A 27486-nucleotide genomic window follows, 5' to 3' on the forward strand; every position below is an offset into this window, starting at 1 on the left:
AAAAATAAAAAATACAAATAAGGGTACAGGAGGAAAAAAATAATAATAGTAGTAAAAAAGAATACATAAATGAACGTATAGCATGTGGGACATGCAAACATATAGAAAAGATATATGTCAAAAAACCCTTAGAAACACAAGGCACCCAAAAAGCCTACAAACACTATAGATAGATCGCTATAGGCACTCCAATGCACATCTATATGTGTTGGTTCGTGTGCACAGCCTTACTCGGATGTCCCCTTACTCTCATGTGTGCATATACAAGTTTTTATAAGCAAACATTCCACCACATACGTTGTTTGTGGCATCAGCTCTATTAGCCGTATCTAGAAAGCTGGAAGTGTTTTTTAGAAAGGAGGTTTTGTTGAGTGTGTGTGTGTCATTTCTGTATATATTGGAAGGTTCTATGTAGAAGTTCATTTTATACAAGTTATTAATGTTCTAGTAGCAATTAATGTTCTAGTAGCAATAACAGTGAAGGTGACGATGGCGGTGACAACAACAATAACAACAACAACAACAACAACAATAATATGCCAAACTTTCAAACTTAGCGGTGTAAGATATCCTGTTGCCTCTTCCAACGGCTCTACCATTCTGCTGCTAGTGGGGGAGGGTTGATTACTACCGCTAACTTCCTCCTTCCAATTGGGCAACTATTGTTTTAAACTGCCTACGCTTAGCTACGGTTGGATAGCCAGTGGCCGGTCAAGATGCTAGCCTGCCTGCGCCCCCCCCCCCACACACACGTGTGCTGTGTAAATCCCCCCCATACTCACTCTCATGCGTGCGTGTATGTACATACATATGTATGCGTGCAGCCACACATCTCTTAATTCCATAGCCACAACAGTAACAATGAGGATAAATACATTCTCATCTATACATATCCAGATATACATCCTTATACACATTATGTCCCCTCACATATACCCATACTTATTCATACATACACAACCGTGTGGCCAACTATCATTACATCCGTATGTACACAACTACATACCTACCTACATACTCACCTATACATATACACATACATAAATACACACACACACACACACACACACACACACACACACACAACTAGATGTACACACACACACACATACTTATACATGCATACACCCCACATATACATATACCCACACATATACCCATACACATATATACACACATATATATATATATATCCACAAAGGCAATTTCATGCAAAACCCTAGCTGTAGATTGATAAATCCCACAAAAAGGGAATTAAGTATTATCAGCAAACCTATTTTAGCTAACATCATATGATACATCAGAGCCTCCTCAAACCTTACTCAATGGGTATGCATCAGTGCAACCATTGAATGATTCAAGAATATTGAAGATAAGCCCAAATGCTAAATTCATTTGGTTTGATATTGTGGAGTTTTACCCCTCAATCTGCAAAAAGCCTGCTACATCAGGCACTCAAGTTTAATAAAGCACATACAACCATCACTAACACCAATATAGCCATCATAATGAACACAAGGAAGTCATTGCTTTTTCGTGGTATTTCTTATTGGGTGAAAAAGAATAGGAATGAGAAAAAAATGATTAGTACCAACATTTCCATGTGGTATGCTTGAACAATTGAGAAGATCCCTTCATATGAAACCTTTGGTAGCCTTGTTAACCCACAAGTAAAGTGCACGTATATGTATATCTATATATAGTTTTTTTAGAAATAAAATGTCATTTAGTAGTGTACAGAATAATATATTGCTAATAATAATGTGTTGTGATACATTTCACTAAATATCAGAAAATGTTAACACATTCATGAACATCAAACAACATCATGCAATATGACATATTAAGTCAAACATCAATATTTGTTATACATTACATCAGTTTTTCAGCCAATGTTGTCACACAATACATCATAGCATTAGATCTCAGATATTATTGTTAAACATTATATGTCACATCAGAAAACAATGTCAGATTCTCATTAGTAAACATTGCTGTACGTTACATCAGAAAGTGTTGCATGCTTTATCAAATCCCATTGTTGTACGTAACATCAGGAAACATTGTCATGTTACATCAGTAAACATTACTATATGTTACATCAGAAAACATTGTCATGTTACATAAGGTGTCAGTCAATAATGTTAAATATTAGATCTGTGCAATTGTCATATATCAGTCATATGACAGTATTGGTTGGTATTAGAAAGTGTTAGGTATTAAATAATGTCATACATTAGACATGTGACAGTATTGTCCTATGTCATTATTGTTGTTTAGTTTATATTTGCCATCACAAAGCTGATTCCTTATGACTAATCTTAATGTTTCACCTAATTTCTTAGGAGTTCTGGCCAACAGCTTCAGAGAACATGCCTCAAGCACATCAAAAAACCGTAAATGGATGGTGTTTGATGGTCCTGTTGATGCAATTTGGATTGAAAATATGAACACAGTCCTAGATGACAACAAGAAGGTAATAATTTTAGGCTGTTAGCCCTTACTCAGTCAAACTGAGCTAACTTATGATCAAAGGCATTCTAGCCCTGACTACCCTGACTTAGACACAGAACCCTTAAATCACATTATCTTATGTGTCCTCCTTTTTTATGACAGTAGAGTGTGATTCAAAAGAGTTTGGGTAGCTATTTCTTGCAGCACACATGACTACATAGAGGTTTTATGGTTGGTTTATACAGGCAGCTAGTTGAAAAACAGAGTATGACCCACAAATCTTGCATTCTAGATATTTCATATCTTCATTTTGTTAAGGACTCTTAACAATGTCTCTAGTATATTGATCTATGTTGTCAAACAATGAATTTCTCCTCATTCATTATGTATTCCTTCCATGGCCATCTTATCTTTATTTTTGAACTGTGTTACAAAATTAACTTTCACCATATACTTATTCACTTTTCAGGAAGTAGGTGTTAATTTGAAAGTTATTACTTAGTGACAACATAAAGTAATAACGTAATGATTCCCCCCTTGTTTCAATAAAGATCTTGAAATTAAATGTAATGGTAGTTTATGGTCCTCTTCATGACCAGATTTGGGAATTGGGGGCCAGAAAATTCCTGGATTTGATCAATCATATAAATTTATCTCAGCCTATTAGCTTATGACTAGTGTTATAACAGAACAAAGAGGAAGCTTCTATTGTAAAGATGGATTTTTGTAGTACTAGATGCAAATAGTAAATGCGTAAGAATTTGTGGGATTGCATATGTGCTGCCAAAATCAATAAATCTTTAATTTTACAAACATCTCAAAAATTAGATAAGGCATTGTTAATCATCTTCTTAAGTCTCTCTTCTTCTTTAGTAACCATCAGTACAGTTTCTATAGGATCATATCTATCAGGTATTTGCTCTCTCATGTCACCTACAGATTGCCCTCACCCTGACAATCTCGACAAAAGCTATGCATTCCTTTGCCAAAAGAGGTAACAGAAATTTGTTACATGTTTTCTTCTCTCTAAAAACAGATTGCTCTGTCTAAATTATACTATCTGCAATATGTGTTTTGGTTAACTATGTACTTATTTCACTTTGTATGTGACCTCTCTATCCAGCTCTGTCTCATGAGTGGGGAAATAATACAGATGAGCAGCAAACAGAATATGATATTTGAAGTGTGTCACCTTGAACAAGCATCTCCTGCCACTGTTAGCAGGTAAAGTATCTCACTTAATTTCTCATCTCTTTGCTTTCGTGTAGCTGATCGCATCTACAAGTACATCATTACTGATATTTCATCTCTTCCACAGCACACACTGTCATTCAGTAGTTGATAGTAAAAGTTGTAGGGTGGCTAGAAATCAGGATGTCTTATGCTGAGTGATATGTATGTATTTTGAATTTGTCAGAATGAGATGTGATGGAAAAGTCAGTGTGCTTAAGATAATGTAGGAGTTTTCTGAGGCAGTGGAAATCTTTAGGATATGTAGTATGGAAAATGTTGCAGTAGTCAGGATGTGTTGTGTGGGCTATAGTGTGGTTGTCAGAAGAGATTGAAGTGTGCCAGAAAATTGTTTAAAAAGAACATCAGGTATATTTAAAATGTAAAAGTAAGAAGTTGGCCAATGTTTTAAGATGTGAAGATCAGAGGTGTTAAGTATCCTGGATTGCAAAGCAGCGAGCAAGAGAAAATCAAGATGTCAGGAGGAGAAGGTGTGTATGGCACTCTCTTTAATATCAATGTTGAAAAGAAAGAAGGCTGTAAGTGTTATTATAGCTGGTTATTGAAATAAAGAGAATGCATGGGAGAAAGTGAGTCTACTTCAAATTGAACCATCAGATCCAGTCATTCAAGATGACAGCAGTATGGTAGATAGGGCAATTAAGGATATGAAAGTAGGAAAGATGCCCAGTCCATCAGGAATTGCTGTTGAAATGTTTAAAATATTAGGTAGAGTATGATATAGACTGGTCATCTGGATGGTAAATTAAGCATAGGAAGGTGTTGTACTCAAAAGACTAGCATAGTAACATTATCATTAATAGCTACAAGGACAAAGAAATTGTACTAGAGAGAGGACATTACAGAAGTAATTAGATTAGGTTATAAAAGTTACTGAAAGAGGTATAGTGGAATTTATTAGGAAGAGAAATAACAAGGATGTGAGGCAGTTTGGCTCTGCTCCAGGAAGAAGTATTAATGCTATATTTCTAGTGAGAAAACTGAAGGAGAAGTATCTAACTGAGAAGTGTCAACATAGAGAAGGCCATTTATAGGGTTCCACTCTCTGATTTGTGGTCAGTAAGGAAGCTTGGAGTAGATGAATAGCTTGTGAGAGCTACAGAAACCATGTAGAGAAGTGTAGTTAGCATATACATAATGGACCTCATCAGATCTGCATATTCCCTGCTGATGGTTTGATTGACATCCATCAATCACTTTCATCATTTATCCACTTCTTGCTATTTATCACAGCTGGAACATCCTTAATCATTGGTCTGCTTGATCAAGACTGACCTGGGGCTAAACAACAACTTCACTCCTCTCTCACTGTAATTTTGTTGCAATCTTTCTGCTACTTTACTTCACCTTCAATGCATTCTTATTGCATCTTTGCTAATAATTACACAGCAATTTTCAAGCAAACTCACTTTGCATTAATTACTTCCTTTTCAGATGTGGTATGATTTATATGGATGCACTTCAACTGGGATGGAACACTTTAGTGAAATCTTGGATGCAGAAAACTTTGGAAGATTTTACTAAAGGAGAAAAGAACACAATTGAAGTTAGTATACATTTTGTATAGTTTAAAAAGAAAAAAACAATCAAAGAAGAGTACTAGTGATTTGCATTGGCCATCCCATAAATAACAAGGGTTTTTTTATACTTCTTTTATTTTTCAAAATTAAAATAAACAAACTTCCTTTTTTTAATCTAAAATATAATGTCCTTCATTTTTTACAATGTGCTTCCCTCTATCTGGTAGACTTGCAAGGCTACTCTTCCAAATTCACTTCTCCGTGATGAAAAATACTCCTCCAGTACTGTTCTGACCTTGTCTACATCATGACAGTAATTTGAACTCACATCCACAAATTTAAAACTTCTCAATTATCAGCTATATATGTAATCAAGTCTTCCACTAAACGCTATAAATATTTGTCGCTGAACTGCCTGTTCTAAGGTTTGGAAGAGAAAGAGAAATAATTGTTTCAATGCAATGGAAATGTAATTATTCACCCCTGTGGTAGACTGGTCCAAACAATAGATTGTTCAAATGAATATTGTTGAAAAAAAATTACTTTACTTTTCCCTTTTCTACAGATTGGCTTTCAAGCAGTTATGCTGCTAATGGAGTAAATCATTGGCCATTCAGAGTTATTTCTCAAGAACTTTCAGCAGCAGCACTTACTACTAATATTTTATCTGCAATCTTGACATTACAGCCACCAACAAATATGTAGAAAGTTACTGGCCTTAGATCTGAAGCCACACAGCTTGCTTACTAATTCTCTTTAAATAAGTACTGACCCTGCAGACTGTGTGTTGCCAGTGTTCATTTAGCCCTAATATGATGTTTAATTACAACTTGATTTAAGTTATAAAGCTACTCAACTTTTGTTTCTCTGTACAAACTAAGCCAACTTTGAGGAGTTGTGTGAACTTATAATATACAACTGGATGTTATAACCACTGCAGCCAACCCAATTTACAGTTAAAATCCATAGCAAGTTTTGCAGTTAACTTACGCATTCTTTGACCTTTGGATTCTTCTTTCAGCTAATCTCAATCTGAGACACATGCTTGACAGAATAATTACCCAAATTTATAAATCATTTCTAGTAGTTTTTATATTTATTATGTTTTTCTCTACTTTTTGATGGTGCTCTAACAGGAACTATAACCCACACGCACCCTGTATAACACATTTTCTATCATTTATGTTCAATGATCATTTTTATATGACATTTCTACAAATGTATGCACATATCTTGTTCTTTCATACTAACACATGAATTGCTGCCTTCTACAACCCTTGAACTGTTGTTTATATAGCTTTGAATTGTTGTTTAATATTTAAAATGCTGTCTAATATTATTATGAACTGATGCTTAATATTATTCTATACTATTCTTAATCACTTTGAACCAATGTCTTATATAACACATAAACTACAGATTATATTATTTTGATCATTTGTTTTTGTATCAATAATAATTACTCCATAACTTAAGTGGGATATGTTTATACAGTACAGATAAGAAAACTCAAAATAAACTTTTGTATATATGTTAATACAATTACTGCATTCGTTGTACTCTTGTCACAATTATTCATTACTATTTTTTCTTATTCTTCTACTTTTATAAATCCAATTATTCTAACAAGGTCTATCAGTTATTTTTCAGCTATTCTACCAGTTCTGAAAATACTTTAACAGTCATTGTCTTCAACTTATACTGCTTATACATACATTCATATATATATATATATATATATATATATATATATATATATATAGTCAAAATAAGCAACAAGGATATCCAAAGTTAATGCAGTACAGTCGTTTCATGTGACTCCATTTAATTAAGCAATGTGAACATTACATCAAATATAAAATGCAGAGCAATCTTCGGCTGCACAAAGATATAGAAATTTAATGCAATTTCATTTAAATGTAATTGCATTAAATTTCTATATCTTTGTGCAGCTGAGGATTGCTCTGCATTTTATATTTGATGTAATGTTCACATTGCTTAATTAAATGGAGTCAAATGAAACGACTGTACTGCATTAACTTTGGATATCCTTGTTGCTTATTTTGACTTTAATCACCTTATTTTGAAACTGTATGGATAATACCAAACTTAATCCTTGTGCCTAAACTTAAGTACCATATTCACCTGAATCTAAATTTTATATATATATATATACATACAATTTCACTGGCTCTATAATTTCAATTAGTGTTTTATTTTATCATTTCTGTTAGTAATTTACTGTTTTATTCTATTAGTTTGACTGGATGCTTTATCTTATTTTGAGATCCACATCACAGCAAAAGTTTCTAGCTGGAATAGCACTGAGAATGCTTAAGACTATTTTCAGTCTTTCACAATGCTCTTTTCTCACAGACAACAATCTCATACTCTCAAACTTATTATTTGGATAATTTGAGAAATAAAAATTTTATATCAATATAAAAATATCTTAGTCCACCAATTCTGTCAGTCATTTTTGCCCAAATTTTCTCCTGTTTTGACCTTTAATAGTTGTTTGAAATTTTGTAGATTCTTTCACATAAGGCAGTGAGCTGGTGGAATTAACAAATTAGACAAAAGACTTAGCATTTCCTGTGGCTTTTTACATTCTCACTTCAAATTCCACCAACGTCAGCTTTGCCTTCCATCCTTTTGAGGTCAATGTCATAACTAGTTTCTGCCACAAAAATTTCATGCCTTGTACCTATAGTAGAAAGGATTGTTATTAAGGCAGTGAGCTGGTAGAATTAACAAATCAGACAAAATGCTTAGCACTATTTCTTCTGGCTCTTTATGTTCTCAGTTCAAATTTCAGTAAGGTCAACTTTTCCTTTTCATCTTTTGGGGTTGATGAAATAAATACCAGTTCAGCCCTGGGATTGAGATAATAGACATACTCACTCACCTAAAATAACTGGCCTTGTGCCAAAATTTGGAAGTGTTATTATTGGAATTGTTGTTTGACAGTTGCTTTATTTATCTGCTTCAGTATCTTTTCAATTGGCTGCTTCCTAGTAGTCTGGACTATGTTACCAAACACTGCACTCAGATCGTACCTTGTCAATATATGCACCTGGTCCTTAACATGTTGAAACTGTATGAATGTCTTCTTGAAGAAATCAGGTAAATTCTGTCATTGGCTTACATATCACTCATTACCGCCACCACCATCCCATTTTTATTTTAAGCATTTTTATTTATTTTAGATTTTTGTTTTAATATTTATATAATGGCACTGAAGGTCAGTAAGTTCCCAGTAAGTTATTTCTACAATGTTAGTTTAGTTACCAGTTGAGAAATTTCACTTCACTTATTCTCCAGCCATAGTAATAACTGTTAGTCTGATATGCACTTGCACATAAACAATCATGTTATTCTTTAGACTCAGATCAGCTCTCATCAAGTAGACCTATGATCTACTGTACTCTAGCAGGACTATCCAACTTTTTTTTTTTTTTTTTTAAATTAAACATCATATGTCTAAAACACATTAACTCATTCTTCTGAAGATAGTAGAATGTTATACAAGAAAAATTTGGCTGCTTTTTCTGCCAAGGCAAGTAACCATTTAAACCTTCTCTGAATATAAAGTCTTTGATGGCCTAACAATCTACTAGGAGTTACAGGATATTTTCATTGTCATTCCATTATAGTGTTGGCCAACAAGTCTATAGTGGCATCTATCCACCTGTCAATGGTTCATAATCAAACACTGATCATAATTCTATGAACCCCTCACAAAGACACCTTAGTTTCAGCAACACAGTCCTTCAAATAATAAACTGGTATTATAGAGAGACACAGTTTGCTTTAAGAAGTAGTAAGGGCACTGAAAAACAAATATTTGATTATCTTAATTGATAAGTACTATTCTGCCCTTATTTTAAGAAAAGCAACAGAAAATGTTCTTCAGTAAGGTTCTATGTTAAAATGCTCTACGTTAAAACAGTACATAAAAATAATCTAAAACCTTCAGTGATGTTTTAACAACCCACTGGATTATAACATAGTTATTTATAATCTTCAGTTTTCTAATTCATAAACTGGAGCTTAATTCACCCTTTATCTTTAGAGGGTTGAAAGAATAACAACCAATAATATGCATAAATCAACCATAATCTCTTTCCTGCAAAGATTGGCCTTCTGACCAATCAAAAGAAAAGAGTTGTGATACAGCTTCTTGTATCGATTCAACACTCTTGCTTATAGCTTGGTTTGACCCTAGAACATTAATACTAATAGAATTTGAACTATCAGCTTTTCAGCCAGTAGGATTATTGATTTGATCAGCTATGACTGCATAGTAGTACCCATAATCCATATTTATATAATACATAAGGCTGTGCTAGTCTGAAGTGAGATCTATAGGAACTTATAAAACCAGCCCATCTTTCCTGGAATAAATCTTTAAAAATAAAGCTGTTTGTTAAAATAATTAAAAACAAAACAATTTTTAATTTCAGACGTATTGGAGGTCCACAAGATGAGATGGTTAATGTTGATGATATTGCAGGCTTTTCAGTAATTCAAGAAAAACTAGCTGAAGAAAAATCTAACATGATTATTACCCACTTCTTGTTTGCATTGGTCTGGTCATTATCAGCAACTTTGACCTCTGATTCAAGTCTCAAGTTTCAGGAGTTCTTCCACAAGTTATGTGAAACTGAAAGTATAAATGCAAGGTGAAAGGAAATGTTTACACATACACATAAATGCACAATATATATTTATGATTATTATATATTATTTTTAAATAATAGAGAAGTGAATTAAGGTAGTGAGCTGGCAAAATGGTCAGCACACCAGCCAAAATGATTAGCTGTGTTTCTTCTGACTTTCTGTCTTCGGTTCAAATACAACTGAGGTCAACTTTGCCTTTCATCCTTTTGGGGTTGGTAAAATAAGTACCAGTCAAGCACTGGTGACTTACCCATTCCCCTGAAAATGCTGGTCTTGAACCAAAATTTAAAACCAACATTAAGGAAGTGAATAACTAAATTTGTAGAGCAACAAGCATAATGGAACTAGTCACTGAACAATTGATGAGCTTGTTGAGATAATTGATGTGTCCTGGAGCTTCTTCCAACGAATTTTGAGCAAGGAATTTGTGAAAAATTTTGAGCAAGGAATTTGTGAAAAATTTTGAGCAAGGAATTTGTGAAAAATTTTGAGCAAGGAATTACAGCAAAATTTGTGCCTTGCTTGCTCACAGAAGTTCAAAAGCATTCACAACTGAACTGAAAGAATAGTTGGAATATCTGGACCTTTTTTTTTGAAAGTCATTACTGATGATGAAAGCTGGTGCTATGGAATTTGCAGATGTGGAAGAGGTAACGAAAAAAAAAAAAGTGTTAAAAGACATCACTTTGCAAGAGTTCCAGCACTGCTTTGAAGAGTGGAAAACACATCTGGATCGATGCATTGCTCCAAATGGAGAATACTTTGAAGCTGATGAAAGAGTAAAATAACATTGCAATATTCCAGTTTCTTTTGGGCACCTCCTCATATTATGAATTCAAATACCAAAAAAGACTTCATTTTTTATTCATCCATAGTTAAAATATGAACCAGTTATATACTGGAATCATCTCAATTGACTATATCCCTTTCTTTACATTGTAAGCTTAATTCTTGCAAGTGGTAACTTTGCTGTTCATCCTTCTGGTATCAGTAGAATAAATACTCCTTCTTTATGAATTTGTGTCCCCAGTAGGAAATCATTACATACCTGGTGGGTTGGCTGTGGGGAAAGAAATGGATTTCTCTCTGGTCAAGCACTCATCAATTATTAAAGTGTAACTGAAGAGAATTTGCAAAGTCATGTACTTAAGTATACTTGAAAATTTACTGGAAACAGTACTTATCTCCAACCTTAACTGAAGTGGAAGATCAAGTAGTGAGAGGTAGAGCTCTCCACTAAATAGACTGAAAAGTAGGATGAGAGTGGCAAATATGATCCAACTGAGTGAATCTACTAATGATAGTTGTTAGTATTAAGTTTTTCCTATGAGGAAGAATGTACAACTCAAAATTGATTAAGGTTACCAGAGTACATGCACTCAGAGATGCAAAACATTCTGGAGAAGGAAAGTATGGAAGCTGAATGATTCTTCAGTGAATTAAAAATTCAAAAAAGTGCTGGACAATATATATTACAAGAAAGGGGAGACCTATAACACAGAAGACAACTTGGAGTTTTTTGGAGATGAACTGCTGTGACCCACAGACTAGATTTGTAGATGGAGTAAAGTCCCAGCTATATGGGAGGTAAAAATATTAGATGAATGCTATAGAGATATAAGGAAGTTAGGCAATAGGCCTGGAAAGAATAAGAGAAAAAAGGAGCGAAATTAGGAAGCTAGAAGAGAAGTTGAACTCTAAAAGAGTATTATAATTTGCTTGAAGTATTGCCATATGTATGAGAGAATTGCTTGAAAAGCCATTCGACGATGCAGGTAGGGATTGAAATATGCAAGGTAATGTCAATGTCAATGAATGGAAGCAGAGATAAAGATAAAGTTTTACCTTACATAGGTTGTTTAATATGCCTATGTTCCAACCTTTGTCTTCATCCAGTAACATCACCAATGTGTTTTCATTCATTTTTGGCTTGCATTGCTCAAAACTTTTTCAAAAATTTATCTCAATTATACACGAGTGCAAAGAGAAAAGTTGAATGCAAGAAGTTTGTCAATGTTCTGCAACATGTGGATGAGGGGCAGTTGTTGTTCAGAATTGCAAAGCAATGTATCACTATGAATAGAGACCTCATGATCTCATTGGTGAAAAGTGTATGTGGAATGATAATGCATTGACACTGAGGAGAAACATAGAATTTGTTTACAAATGATTTTATACCCATGCTAGCATAGAAAATGGACGTTAAATGATGATGATCACACACACAAGGGGTAGCTGAAAAGTTTCTGGCTTTAGGTAAAAGAAAATACAAGATCAGTTTATGATTTTATTCAACATATTCACACACTTATTGTAGCAGTCCTTCAGTTTTTCTAAGCTTTGTAAAAGAACTAGGAAAGTTCAGCCTCCAACCAGACCTTTTGCGATATCCATAAAGCCAGGAACTTTTCAGCATCCCCTCGTGTATGTGTATATATATAAATATGTGTGTGTGAGTGTGTGTGTCAACGGGTCGGTGGATATAGATAAATAGTGATACACATATACATATGTGTATCTGCTTATGAATGCATACATCTGTGAAAGTAAGAATGCAGTCACCTTAAAACTTATATATACTTATATATACTAATTATCTAAGTATTTTTAATTTTAAAAAATATTTTATTTTGGCAGGCCTAAAGAAATGAAATTCTCTCGAAGTCTCTTAATCCCTAAGAAAGGATCCATTTATGATTATATTTATATGAAGAAGCAATATGGATCTTGGAGGACTTGGGAAAGTCTTGTTGATCCAACAATCATCACAGAGAAAACAAAGGTGATTAAACCTGTTTTCATTAGATTTGATAATTATTAATTGTGGAATAATAATGTTTTGTTTTACCGTTGTCAAAGACACTGTAGCTGTTTGAGTCTAACACACAACTGACTTGTTATGTTAAAAGCTAGAGTTCAATCATTACTGCAAAAACCAAAAGTTATTTTTGCTGTTGTTGCTATTCTTTTACCACAAGTCAGCTCAAATTGAGCAGATCTATGATCAAGCATACAATCCCAAATCATTGGATTTTTATTTAAACTGTAATGTATCCAGGACTACATTATATTAGATATACAATTCTCCTTTTTTTAACATCTTAGGGTATGAGTTGGCTGGATTTGAAGTGGGTGGTTAGCTATTGTTTATAGCCAATCAAGCAACAACTTTTCTTGAACCAGTTGTTTTGCCTCTGGTGAAGTCACATAATGCTTCCTGTTATGATTACTAACTGAATAGTTATTAGCAAGAAAGGTACTCAACAGTAAAAAACAGTTGCTCAAACAACCAAATATTTTTTCAAAACATTCTCTCACCTTATTGGATAGGGAATGTCAACAAAACTAATAATGCATGAAGAAAAGACATAATACATGAGTTGGGAGGATTTGCTGTAGAGGACTGTGGTTAATGTAGAACTTATGACTATATTTATATGAAGAAGTGTTTGCAGTTTAATATATCACAAGAACACAAGAGGTGGAAGAAGATGCAGTTCAATTTATGGGGTTAAAACAAAATAGATAATTACAAGCAAAGTGAGTGTTGTCATAATTGTATTGTTGTTGTTACAGTTATAGATTTTTGTTGTTACTGTAATAGTTTTTGTTGTATGATACATTAGATTTATGGGTCTTGGAGATATGAATGTTACTGTTAGCTGACAATAGATGTCTTTCAGATAGAGGTGAGATGTAGACTGCAAGTTGTTAAGAGTATGTTGGCAGCATTGCTTTAGACCTGGCTGTAATATTACAATATTGTTATTAGTCATGAAGAAGTTATAGAAATGAGAAAAGTGTTACAGTAAGGCTACAAGTATTATAATGGTAGTAATGTTTAATATGCAAGTTATAGTAGCACTTGTAGTAATGCATGATATAAACACCAATCCCACCTTCAAAGATGTTTTTAAAAAATCAAGCTGAACAATCTTCTGAAACAAATTTGCTGATATAGATGTTCTTACAGTGTTATAAAGCATATTAAATTGTGAAGTATTAGGTATTTAAACATTGAAGAAGATATGACTTTTTATATTTATATTTAAATCTATAGAGAAGCAAATATATGCTTTACTTTGGATAATAGTGTGCTTTCAAAACTCTATCCACCATATTTTATCAGACATGTATAACTCATGACTCAGTTGGATCCAAACATTTTAGAATTTATTCACTTATGTATTAATGAATGGGAAAAGTAAAGCACTTTATAAATGCTTTGCAGAAGAAAATAGATTGCCATTGAATCTCCATACCATAATAACAAGAGATAGCATTGGATTCAATCAAGGCTTTTAAAAATATATTTTAAGATGTTGCCAGTAAAATTCGTTTTTTCCCACTTATATTAATGCATTTCACAGAAAATTCAAATGAGTAAACTGGCTCTGTGATATAGCAATAATGAAAACTTCAGATCAAAGATGTGTTATTTGTCTGCATACATTATTGCAATGCAAGACTGAAATATAGTTAATGATCACGAAAATCAGCTAGCTCTCATAGACTAATGCTATGCAATTGCTCATAATCTATCTTTATAATACAGGTTCATTTTTTTGTTTTTATGCAAACATATTTTAATGTTTCTCAAATACATTTTTTTAAACTATAAATAGATGTCATTTAACCATTTAGCATTTAAAACAGTCATATCTGGCCCAAATTTTCTGCCTGTTTTATGTTCAAACCAGTCAGATCCAGTCTCTCACACTTCAGCTACAATGTCATTCTAAAACTGAACAATCACATCATTGAAATCTTGAAGCCTTGATGTAATGCATGATTAATTCAAAACAATGTGCATAAATAAGTATTATATTTGACAAGGTAATTTGAATGTTAAATGGTTAAGAACTATTATTTTTCTTTTTTTTTTTTTTTACTTTTGTTGCATTTTTTGAGATTCTAAGGATTTGAACCTTTCATCAATTTAATTCTGGGGGTTCCAGCATCCAAAATTATGATGTTTAAGGTTATGCGTTTCAAGATTAAGACCCAAACTCTTAAGACTGGTACTAGTCTATCAACAGGGAATTTATTTTGCATTTGATTAACCAGGAAACCTGAGTAAATTACTGGTTCTTAAAATACTTTCAATGGTTGCAGGGTATTTATATTTCTTTCATCACGACATTCATATCCATTTCTAGATGAACAAAATACTAGTGAATACAAAAGAGACTGAAAGACAGAATTTCTTCTTGAGGCTCTTCTTCCACCAAGGAAAGCCTTTACTATTTGTTGGCCCCACAGGAACAGGAAAAAGCTCTGTTATCAATAGCTTTCTTTTGAAACTGAATAAAGACTCCTACATAACATGCAACATCAACTTCTCAGCACAAACTTCAGCCAATCAGACTCAAGATATCATTGTCTCCAAACTGGAAAGGTAGGTGAAGCATTTTACATCTTGGCAAAATCCAATTATCAGAGAAGGAAAGAAAACTTTTCTCAAAACACATCAGGGTGTTTTTTTTTCTTTTTTGTTTTATTTTGTTCAGTGATTTGGCCTTTACTGACTTTGTTCTCCCATGTTTCTTAATTTAAATATCCAGGGGATGAAGAATTTTTACTAATGACAGTATTTATTCATTGACCAATATTCAAATTACATCAAATTTATTTTCTTTACAATGTACAATATAAAATTGAATCATCAAAAATTTATTTCACCCCTTGATTCAGCAGACCTATGATGGAGAACATTCAAGCAATAAACACTCCATTTATTTTCAAACACTGTGTATGTAGGAAAATATTACTCAATGTATCCTTTCTTTTTAAGATAAGGTGTAAATTTAAAAGGAATTTGGCTACTATATTCAGCAGGTCAAGCCCTCAAGCCCTCACATAGAGTCCCCCTGGAACAGCAGTGACACCTGAAGGAGAACACAAAGTTATAATTATATTTATCTTATCATTAAGCAAGTTAGAACACCAGTGATCACTTATGCAGCCTGCTAAATAATATCTGATATCATACGACCAGACAGAACAAAGTAGATACAGCAATAATTACTCATAGGTAGATCCAAAGGAGAAATTATGTATTTCTTGTATCATATCTCGAGTTATAACTTTTAAATGTACTGGGGATAGTCCAAGAAGTACCCACATGAAAATCCAAATAACCAAATTTAGCTGGAACACAGACAGATAGTAGTTGGGTGTGTTTCCCTTCAAGGTGGAAAAACACTATGTTTCTTATAAACATTACTGCACACTACTTGTTTTAATTTTGGTACCAAGTCTTTTGTATATGTATATTCGTTGTTTCATTTTGTATTTTTTCCATTTTTCTCTCAACTTTTCTTTATTTACCATTCAGTCAGCAGGCTTAATTTTTGCCTGTTACTGCCCTTATCTCACCGTTTTTCTGTCCTTATTTGTCTATTGTGTCCACTTGTCAATACCACAGAAACTTACACTGCTGATACTTCCAAACTGAACAATATTGTCGGGTGTCAAAATTGTGATGATAATTTGTTTGACAACTGATGAGGGGTTTAGCATGTTTGTATTTGTTTGTGCATTTTATTTTCTATTTTTCTTTTAAGTTTCTTTGTTCCCCTGTGCTATCCTTTTCGTTATTACATTTGACATATTTGTTTGTGTGTATGTGTGTGTGTGCATACACATATGTACAACAAAATATTGTTAAACTATATTTATCGAGAGAAGAAACAAATTAATAGTTATGGCACTCTTTTAATAGCTTCTCTTTCTTTTTCATATTTAATTGATATCATATATAAATAATGTACATTCTTTGTATTTTGAGGAGGTGTAAAGGAGTCTATGGTCCTTCAGGAGAGAAAATATTGTGTGTGTTTGTTGATGATTTAAATATGCCAGCTCTTGAAAATGGTGCTCAACCTCCAATAGAACTACTGAGACAGTGGTTAGACCATGGATTCTGGTATGATAGGTATGACATTTCCTACAATCTCTTCATGTTTTTTTTTATACTCCTTTTAACTTATTTATTTTACTTCTTGCTGGTTTCATGCTGTGTGTATTTTCTTGCATAGCATACTGTTGACTACATTATTCAGTGTCACTTTCTTAAAGAGAAGCATGAAAAAATTGTTTGGTTGTTACTTCTAGCATTTTGAGCGACCATCAAGAGATTTCTTATTGGTGTGGTTTAACCCCAGACTAGCCCTAATAGAGTAGATTTGTAATCAAAGACATTTTATCCAAGTTCATCCTATTAGATTTTTTCCTCTCCAGACAATGTATCTATGATTACATTATCCAATGTATTCTTTCTTTTTTTTTAAGAGAGTGATTTCAGATAGATTTGACTGCTATATAGTTGAGAAACTATATAAAAGTTCTCCCACTGGTTTGGGTTCCATTCATTATTATAGGATATAAAATTTGAACTCATGCCCATATATAGACAGTAGTGCAGCATTTTAACCAGGAAGTCATTGTGCTTCTTAAAATAGTAAAAATACTCCTCTAGAAGTTAAATCATATATCTACTAACAAGACAAGTGTGTTAACTATCACATGACCAGGATTCAGGATTGTGTGTGCATCTGTGTGTGCGTGCATCTGTGTGTGTGTGTGCATGTAGCATGTGTATATGTGAGTATATGTCCATAATACATGCATGCACATATGACTGTGTGATTAAGAAACTCACTTTCAAACCACTTAGTTTGGGTTCAGTCCCACTGTGCAGTATCTTGGGCAAGTGTTTTCGACTATAGCCTCTGGCTAACCAATACTTGGTGAGTGAATTTGGGAGATGGAAACTGAGTAGAAACCTGTTATATATATATATATATATATATATATATATATATATATATATATATATATATATACATATATATAGGTTATGAGCGATTGTGGTGTCAATTAGACCCAGAGGTTTCAGATAATGCTGAGTAAGTGTTATAGATAGACCATAGTTAAGCTCCAGGTTCAGTGATTATAAATGTTCTAAAATATACTCTCCTTCATTTTCTACAATGCTCTTCCATCTATCTGGTAGACTTGCAAGGCCTCTCTTCCAAAATTCCCTTGTCTGTGACGAAAAGTACTCCTCCAGTACTGTTCTGACTTTGTCTACAGAATTCATATTTTTTCCACCCAGATCATTTTGAAGTCTGTGGAATAAATTATAATCAGATGAGGTATCGTTTCCCATTCAAACTGCTCCAGCCTGTGGAATGTCATCTTCACTGCATGTGACTGAGCATCCTGATGGGAGAACATCTTTTGTCTTCAAACCAAAGATAGTCGTTTTTCTTCTAGTACTGACTTAAGTCACTCAAACTGCTCACAATAGATCTCCTTTGTTATTGTTTGGTTTGAGTTTAAAAGTTCAAAGTGGACTAAACTTTTCATATCCCATCAAACAGATAACAACACCTTATGTGGGTGAAGATCTTCTTTAGATTAGAGTGCTGGCGTTTCTCCTGTCCCTACCCACTGTCTTTGGCACTTGACATTTTTATAGAGAATCTATTTGTCATCACCAGTCACTATTCAGTCCAAAAAATGTTCATTCGTGAAACAGGACAGCAAAGAAGAGCACACATTCACTATCTGTGCATGATTAGACTCGGAAAGTTTGTGAGGAACCCACAGACCCAATTTGCTGACCTTTCTGATGGCACACAGGATTCGATAAATGGTTGAATGACCAAATCCAAGCTTCTCTGCTAGTTCCTCAACAGTTACAATGGGATTTTGTTCCACCAGGATTTGCAGGACATCTTCATTGAGCTCTACAGATCTTCCAGGACAAGGCTCATCTTCTAGGCTGTAGCTTCTGGCTCAGAATATCTGGAACCACTATTGACACTGGCTTATGCTTATTATCCGATCCTCATATACTGCATTAATATTCCTCACGCTTTCCATTGCATTATTGCTTTTATTGAACTCATAAAGCAAAATATGCCGAATATACTCCTTTGTCACTTGCATTATAACTTTGAGGAAATGACTTAAAATCGAACAGCACTCTTCAAAACTTGCACTAAGAATAAGTACAAGGTAAAATTACTACCTGCTTTTATAGCAAGTTGATGCAGGTAGTTTATCTCATTCCCTCCGCTATTTAGTTCATGCAATTGAAAAAACTGCATTATTTATGGGATGACCTTATATATATATATATATATTAATCAATGAAATTCCAACTTAGTCTGATTTCCATGTTATATTATTTACAAATTTTTACAATATTGAAATAAACTAGTACTTTCATGCATTATGCAATCATCAGGTTTATGTAGTGACAGTTGTGTTCCACAGCTGACAACAGTTGTTACTTGTGGAACACAGCTGTCACTATATTAATCTGATGAGTGTGTAACACATGAAAGTACTAGTTTATTTCAATAATGTAAAATTGTAAATAATTAAACATGGAAATCAGACTAAGTTGGAATTTCATTGATTAATATATTCTTTTATACACAATCTTATGAACTCGAGGATATATATGTGTGTGTGTATGTGTGTGTGTGTGTGTGTGTGTGTGTGTGTGTGTGTGTGTGTCTGTGTGTGTGTGTGTGTGTGTGTGTGTATATGTGTGTGTGTGTGTGTTTGTATCTTTGTGTCAGTATTTCCACCCTCACTATTCATCCCTTTAACTTAGTAGTTTGACATAGAGACTGATTGAATAAATACCAAACTTTTGAAAGAATAAGTATTGGGGTTGATTTGTTTAACTAAAACTCTTCAAGGCAGTGCTCCAGCATGGCCACTTTTCATTGGCTGAAACAAGTAAAAGAATAAAATATATATATTTATATATACTTACATGTACACATACACTTATATAAGCATATATACATACAGTCGTATCTTGGTTTTTCAAACACCTCTTATCATGAATAATCCATGCTATATATATATATATATACATGCATACGTACATACACACACACACATGTATACATATATATATATATATATATATATATATATATATATATATATATATATATATATATATATATATATATACATATGAAATGTGTGTGTTCGTTTATTCAATTCAGGAAAGACACTACTATGTTTGAGCTAGTTAATGTAAAGATATTGTCAGCGATGGCACCAACAAGTGGAGGTCGCAATCCAATAACAACACGTTTCCTGCGTCACTTCAACATCATCCATATCGATGCATTCTCAGAAGATATTCTCAAGGAAATTTTTTCACCAATGACCGAATGGCATTTCAGACAATTCCCTGTATCTTTGCGCCGATTCTCACGGGTAAGTGACACTTTACATATTTTCCCCCTCCATTGCTGATTAGCTAATCGATGATGTTGATAGTGGTAGTGTAGTTGGTGATGTTAGTAAAGAGTATAATTGTAATGATGACAGTTGTTATTGCTGTTGTTTAGCTCCAGCTCAGTCCTGTTTGGATGTTCCTTTGATCTAAACCATTCCAACTTTTACTGTATCTAAGAACTATACGGTCCAGTCCTTCTTGTTTTTAGATGGTAAGGTGTGATTTGAAAGGATTTGTTTACTATCTCTAACAGGCTGGACAACGACTCAGTAAAGATCCCCTTCAGTTATGAATGACCATGGGATTACACCGAGAAAGTGACCCTCTGAGGCACAAGTTCAGGCAAGGTTGTTTATGGGAGACCAGTAGTTGTCCATGCATACCAGCCTCCCCTTTCCCTGCCACTGATATTATCCAAGGGAAAGGCAAAGGCCGATACAGCTTGGCACCAGTGACATCGCAACTCATTTCTACTGATAAGTGGACTGGAGCAAAGTGAAATAAAGTGTCTTATTCAAGAACACAAGACACAGCCTACTCCAGGAATCAAATTCACAACCTCACAATTGTAAGCTCAACGCTCTAACCACTGAGCCATGCATCAACCACACAAAGGTATCATCATTGATTCATATTGATGACAGGAGGTAGAATTGATGTCATGGTGTAGTCTCAAGTCAATTCTGATTGAGCAAACTTACAGTTAAAGGCATTCTAGCCATGAACATCCATTTTAAACAGACAGAATTTTTACATACACTTTGTATCCATATTTTTAGAAATGGCAGTGAGTTGTTTGAGGGAGATTTTTCTTGCAGGTCAAATGACCATGTAGCAATTGCTTGGAATTATTGATGGTAGTGGTAATGATGACGTGAGCTTAGCCAAGATCTTGACTGAGGGTGTTCTCAAATATTAAAATGGATCCGAAGGGCAGACGTAGGTGTGTGGTTAAGGAGTTTGTTTCTCAACTACATGATTTTGGGTTCAGTCCAACTGAATGGCACCTTGAGCAAACATCTTTCACAACAGTCTCAAGTTGACCAAAGCCTTGTGAATGTATTTAGTAGATGGAAACTGAAATAAGCCTGTTTTATACATACATACATATATATATATATATATATATATATATATATATATATATATATATATATATATATATATATATATATATATATATATATGTATATATATATATGATGGACTCTCCCATCAAAGGCAACGTATGAGTGTTCAGCTTTCTGCCAAACGACCTGCACAAATGATTTGATTATAGTGACCAAATGTATGTTCCATACATTAGTTCACTCCCTCCATCAAATTAACGTTACCTGAATAGGTGAACGGTGTACTATATGTTGTCATCCCATCTGTCTCCCTTCTCTTGTCCTGTCTCTCCCCTCTCTCTCGTCCTGTCTCTCCCCTCTCTCTCGTCCTGTCTCTCCCCTCTCTCTCATCCTGTCTCTCCCCTCTCTCATTTTACCTTCCTCCTTCTCTCTCTTTTTCCCCCACTTTGCATAATTATTTCCAGTTAGCCTTTTTTTATATGTTCTTTGAATTAAACCTGTTAGCGCTAACTTTGCTTCATAAGTTAGCCATGTTAGCACAAACTTAATTCTACTATATTGTGGTTACAGATCATTATTCATGCCACATTGGATATCTACAAGAAAGTTGTCACCAAGTTTTTACCTACTCCCTCAAAGTCTCATTATGTCTTCAACCTTCGAGATTTTGCACGTGTCATACAGGTGAGAAGTGAAATAGATGTTACATGTTATATCAATGAGAGATATGGTGTCAGTATTGGAGTCAGCTTCATAGGTCATACAAGTGAAAGGGCATTCAAATATTATTAAATGGCATACAGTAGATGACAGTAGACTAGCAAACCTATAGAGAAGCATTTCTCAACCGGGGTTCCCTGGAATCCTAGGGTTCCGCAAAAGGTTCCTAAGGGTTCCACAAGAAAGAATGAGATAAGCTTAATGCTAATTTCATGATTGTAATATGTTTTTAATGCATTGCACTAGCATATGTGTATTCTTTTTGCAGCAAAGTACAATGGATACACCCATCTCTGTTTTAAAATAATTTAAGTACTTCTTTTTATAAGATAACATTTTTTTAAGAATTAGTGTAACATAGCATTTTTGGCACTTGATTCAGTGTGCCATAGAACAAAAAAATGGTGAATATTGCCAAAATTGCCATTGTAATGTGTAATACAGTATGTTAATCATAGTATGTTGTATACCATGGTACACTATTACAGAAGAAGTTATTCAAGGCATATATAGGGTGGTAGTGTGTAACAGACTTTCATATTGGATGGTGGGGTCTAATATGTTATATGGGATTTAGAGTGGTAATCAGGATATCTAATACTGGCAATCAGAGTATGCTGAATGTATATTGTTGTGCAATTTATTCATATACTGGGTTCAGTATATACATTAACCCATTATTCAAACATAATAATTTACCCCTTATTCAAACATAAATTGAAACAATACTATTTGCAAAAATAATTGCAAACATTGTGTAAAGCTTCCTAACATCCTCTTGTTTTATTGTTAATCCTTAATCAAACAAAATATGAACAAATTGTAGCACTGAAAATGGCTGGTATAAAGAATTAAGAACTATGATGAAAGCAAAGGGTGGCCATTTTGAATTGTAAATAGATGTAAAATATTGTCAATAAATATAACAATCAACCTGTAAAATTTCATTAACCAAAACTTAAAACCTTTTATCTTATGATAAAATGAATAATGGGTGGCTATATATACCACACTTGGGATATTCAAATTTTCAGATGACAGTAACAATAGAAAAAGGAAAACTGGACTCAAGAGATGTATGAAGGGCCTTTATTTGGAATGATCTGATACTCTAATGACTGCCAATTCACAGCAAGACTGAGTTACACGTAACAAATGTCAACGTTGTAATTGCTGTTCACCATGAGGTCATCTATCATTAGAATGCCTCATATTTGTTCCAGTTCTCTGAGTTCGAATTCCACCAAGGCCAACTTTAGCTTTCAACTTTTTTTAGGCATGATAAAATAGTATCCATTGATTGGTAGATTAGCAGAACTGCAAGAAAGTTGGACCAGATGCTTTGCATATTTTTTTTTAGCTCATATATTTCAGTTTATTCAGTCAATTCTGCCAAACCTCTATCAATTTGTGATATTATAATGAATATGAGAAATAGTTATATTATGTGTATCACATCTAAATATATTATTATATTTTACATCCAGATTTGACCAAGCTAAGCATTTGTAATTCCTTTTGTCACTTAACTCTTTTTTTTTTTACAGGGTATTCTCCTATTTTCCCCACAGTCTGTCTCAGAAGATCCAGAATGCATTCATAAAATCATTCGCTTGTGGACACATGAGACTTATCGCTTGTTTTCAGACCGTCTTGTTGATCAGGCTGACCAAGAGGCTTTCTTTAAAATTCTTAAGGTAAAGGTAGATTTAATTTGTTCATTTGTTGTTGTTGTTGTTGTTGTTGTTGTTCGGGTGGTGAGCTGGTAGAATCATTAGCACACCAGACAAAATGCATAGCAACATTTCATATGTCCTTACATTGCGAGTTCAAATTCCACCAAGGTCACTTTTGCTTTTCATCCTTTTGGAGTAGATAAAATAAGCACCAGTTGAACACTGGAGTCAATGTAATTGATTTACAACCCAAGCCTGAAATTGCTGGCCTTGTGCCAAAATTTGAAGCCATTATTATAATTAATTACTATTAAGGCAGCAAGCTGGCAGAATTGTTAGCATAATGGACTAAGTGCTTTGTGACATTTCTTCCAGCTTTATGTTCTGAGTTGAAATCCTGCTGACATTGACTTTGCCTTTCATCCTTCTGTGGTTGATAAAATAAGTACTGGTTGAGCACCGGGGTCAATATAATCAACTAGCCCCTTTCCCCTTGTTCCAACAGTAGAAAAGATAACTATTATCATTATTTTATTTAACAAGGACAATCCTGAATGAGCAAGCCCATAATACAAGACTTTCTAACTATGACCATTTCATCATTTTTGCATACTAAATTATCCAATATAATTGTTTTCATTAATATCATTAAGTGGAATCTGAGGGAGATTTGACTGTTATTTCTAGTTGGAATATCTTTGCTCACTCATTCTGTATGTAAGTAGAATAAAAATATCTTCAAGTTCCATTAGCAGCTCTTAAAGACTGGTTTTTAGTTTTGGATTCATTATTGCAGACAAACCTAATATTCCAACACTGTTAATACTTTTACCATTCTAAACATTCTATATATATTTCAATATTCTGACCAGTCTAAGTACTCCAACATTGCTAACATTTTTAACATTCTAAACATTCAATCATTTTCAATTTTCTAGACATTCTAACATTCTAAACTATTTGAGCATTCCTAACATTGTAAGCATTCCCAACATTCTACACATTCCTAAGTGTTTCTAAGCATTCCCCAAACGTTTCTTATTTCTTTATTGCCCACAAGGGGCTAAACATAGAGGGGACAAACAAGGACAGACAAAGGGATTAAGTCGATTACATCGACCCCAGTGCATAACTGGTACTTAATTTATCGACCCTTGAAAGGATGAAAGGCAAAGTCGACCACGGCAGAATTTGAACTCAGAATGTAGCGATGGGTGAAATACCGCTAAGCACTTCGCCTGGTGTGCTAACATTTCTGCCAGCTCGCCGCTGGCAAACATTTCCCCAAACGTTTCTAAGCATCCCTTATATGTTTCTAAGTATCACCCAAACATTTCTAGGCATTCTCTAGATGTTTCTAAGCATCCTACAAACATTTCTAACCATCTCCCAAATGTTTCTAAGTATCTCCTAAATGTTTATAAGCCTTCCTCAAACTTTTATAAGCATTCCTTAAATGCTATTAAGCATTTCGTAAATGTTTTTGAATGTTCTTAGTACTCCTCACACTTTAAACACTCCATCATTTTTAACTTTCTAAACGTTTTAAACATTCCTAGCATACATAGCACCATACCTAACTCCCTACATAATGCCATATTTATCCTTATGTTATGCTCTGTTCATACTTCTATTCTTACTTTCATATCTCCCCCATATTTACTTCTCCACTTAAAACCTCCATTCTTACCTCCATACTTGTCTCTAGTCTTACCTTCAGACTTAACTCCATTCTTACATCTATACCACCTGTCTCTCTCACCTCCAAACTTCCATATTCTATATTCCAGTTATCTATTGAAGCCCAATTCAAAGAAAAGTTCAACTCTGTGTTTGGACATTTGGCCCCTAAAGGGAAACAAGTCACCCCAAAAGACATGAGGTGTTTAATATTTGGAGACTTCATGGAGCCTAAAGAAGGCAGTGTCAGGTTGTATGATGAGATTAGTGACCAAGATGAGTTGAGGCAGGTAAGTGTCTTGACTATAGATCACTCTCATCATCCTCATCGCACCATCATCATTGCTACCATCATCATCGCCACCATCATTATTGCCACCATCATCATCGCCATCATCATCATCATTGCCACCACAAACCACCATCATCATCACCACCATCATCATCATCTCTAAAATAACTGAATGTGAGATTTGAATGGAATATTGTTTATAAGTAAAGCTTTACCATGTGATATGTTTCTGTGAAGGTAATTGAGAAATATCTGGCTGATTACAATTTGATGAGTAAAACTCCAATGGATCTGGTCATGTTTCATTTGGCTGTGGAGCACATTACAAGGATCAACAGAGTTTTGAAGCAACCCAACGGTCACTGTTTACTCATTGGTGAGTATATAGTTTATGGTTCACTCAATAATTTTAATCATAACAACAAGAGTATGACAGACGTGTGGCTCATTAATGACACAGATGTAATTCATTGAAAGCAGATTTAAAGAAGCAAATCTCAAATCTAATGGAAAATTGTTGGGAGTAAATGCTGAGGAACAACTGCCTAATAACAGTTGAGACAAATGAAAACTAATCACTTAGAGATCAAACTTTTGAATGACTGTCAGATGTGATTCAATAACATAAACACATATCACCCGTTTATGGCAAACATTTGTAACTAATTAATGACAAATTGATAACTCATCAATTACCAAAATAAAAGTAACAGATTTATGATTCAAAAACTTTATTCCAAAATGTAGATATAAAGTTTACAGCTTGTTTTTAAAAATCTGTTATATAGAATAGAAGCAATATATTAATTTAAAATAGCCATCTATGTGTCATACTCAATCTAGATACATCATTGAAAGGCAAAGGCAAGTTGCTGTTGTATTCATCCAGATTTGACATCTTTTATACAAGTCCTATGTTTAAAAACACCATGTATATCAGAAGGAGACAAATATTGTACCAGCTGTGGCTAACAAGAACACCAGATGCATTTTTCCCAAGTTAGGCCTTATCAGTGACATGTACTCATAGCCAGCCTCATGCCTAAATGAGAAGGCCCAACTAGGTTGAAATACATCTGGCATTCTTGTTAGTCACTGCTGGAACAATTTTCATCTCTTTTCAATATTTTTTTGTGTTTTCACACATAGCATATCCATTAGAGATGTTATCTCTGGATGAATACACAGTAACTTGCTTTTAATGATGTGTCTACATTAAGTATGGGACATAGATGGCTAACTTATTTTAGTTTTTAAAATTTGGTAGTATTACTTAATAAGAGTACTGAAGAAAATTTGACATTTTGTTTTTGTTTTGGTAGGAATTGGTGGAACTGGCAGACAGAGTGCCACACGAATGGCAGCATTCATTGCAGAATTTGAACTTATCCAAATAGAGATGGGCAAAGATTATTCAACAGCTGAATGGAGAGAAGACCTAATGAAAATTATTCGAAAGTCTGGTGAAGATAGTACTCCACTTGTCTTCTTTTTGGGAGATTATCAGATCAAGGTAAGCAAGCATCAAGATACCTTTCCACTAACATTGGAACATCATCTGTCCAGTGTTCTGACTAGTGGCATGTGGTGGCTGTTGCACTGGGTGTGCTGCCACACCCAATGCCACCAAATTTCAAGCAGAGGTATAACAAAAGTTTTCCATTGAGATTAATGAGTAAGGTTTATATTTATATTTATAATGAATTTGCCATTTTTGATGGGTGTGCAGTGTACACCTAGTACACCCAGAATATACGCCTCTGGTTCTAACACCTTTCTAATGCTGAATAATCTTTTTGGTGACATGTTATTGTTTTTATCAAAGATCTCTTTGGCTTCTTAACAAAATCATTGGTATTTA

At 33.9% G+C, this 27486-nt stretch overlaps 1 protein-coding gene across 1 annotated transcript in view; it reads left to right on the forward strand.

Annotated features, from left to right (window-relative positions):
* Nucleotides 1-27486, forward strand: part of LOC106881001 (dynein axonemal heavy chain 3) — a 172777-nt gene that overhangs the window by 91794 nt on the left and 53497 nt on the right. Inside the window, exons 35-48 of the mRNA XM_052972117.2 lie at nt 2346-2476; nt 3578-3678; nt 5140-5251; nt 8218-8351; nt 9692-9910; nt 12546-12690; nt 15068-15306; nt 16699-16845; nt 19949-20165; nt 21828-21941; nt 23525-23674; nt 25444-25623; nt 25863-26001; nt 26948-27138. Of these exons, the coding sequence (XP_052828077.1) occupies nt 2346-2476; nt 3578-3678; nt 5140-5251; nt 8218-8351; nt 9692-9910; nt 12546-12690; nt 15068-15306; nt 16699-16845; nt 19949-20165; nt 21828-21941; nt 23525-23674; nt 25444-25623; nt 25863-26001; nt 26948-27138 (2219 nt within the window). The remainder of the gene's footprint in view (nt 1-2345; nt 2477-3577; nt 3679-5139; nt 5252-8217; nt 8352-9691; nt 9911-12545; nt 12691-15067; nt 15307-16698; nt 16846-19948; nt 20166-21827; nt 21942-23524; nt 23675-25443; nt 25624-25862; nt 26002-26947; nt 27139-27486) is intronic.

Source organism: Octopus bimaculoides, chromosome 1 (genome assembly GCF_046866305.1).
Source record: "Octopus bimaculoides isolate indiv1 chromosome 1, ASM4686630v1, whole genome shotgun sequence".
NCBI classification, from domain to species: Eukaryota; Metazoa; Mollusca; class Cephalopoda; order Octopoda; family Octopodidae; genus Octopus; species Octopus bimaculoides.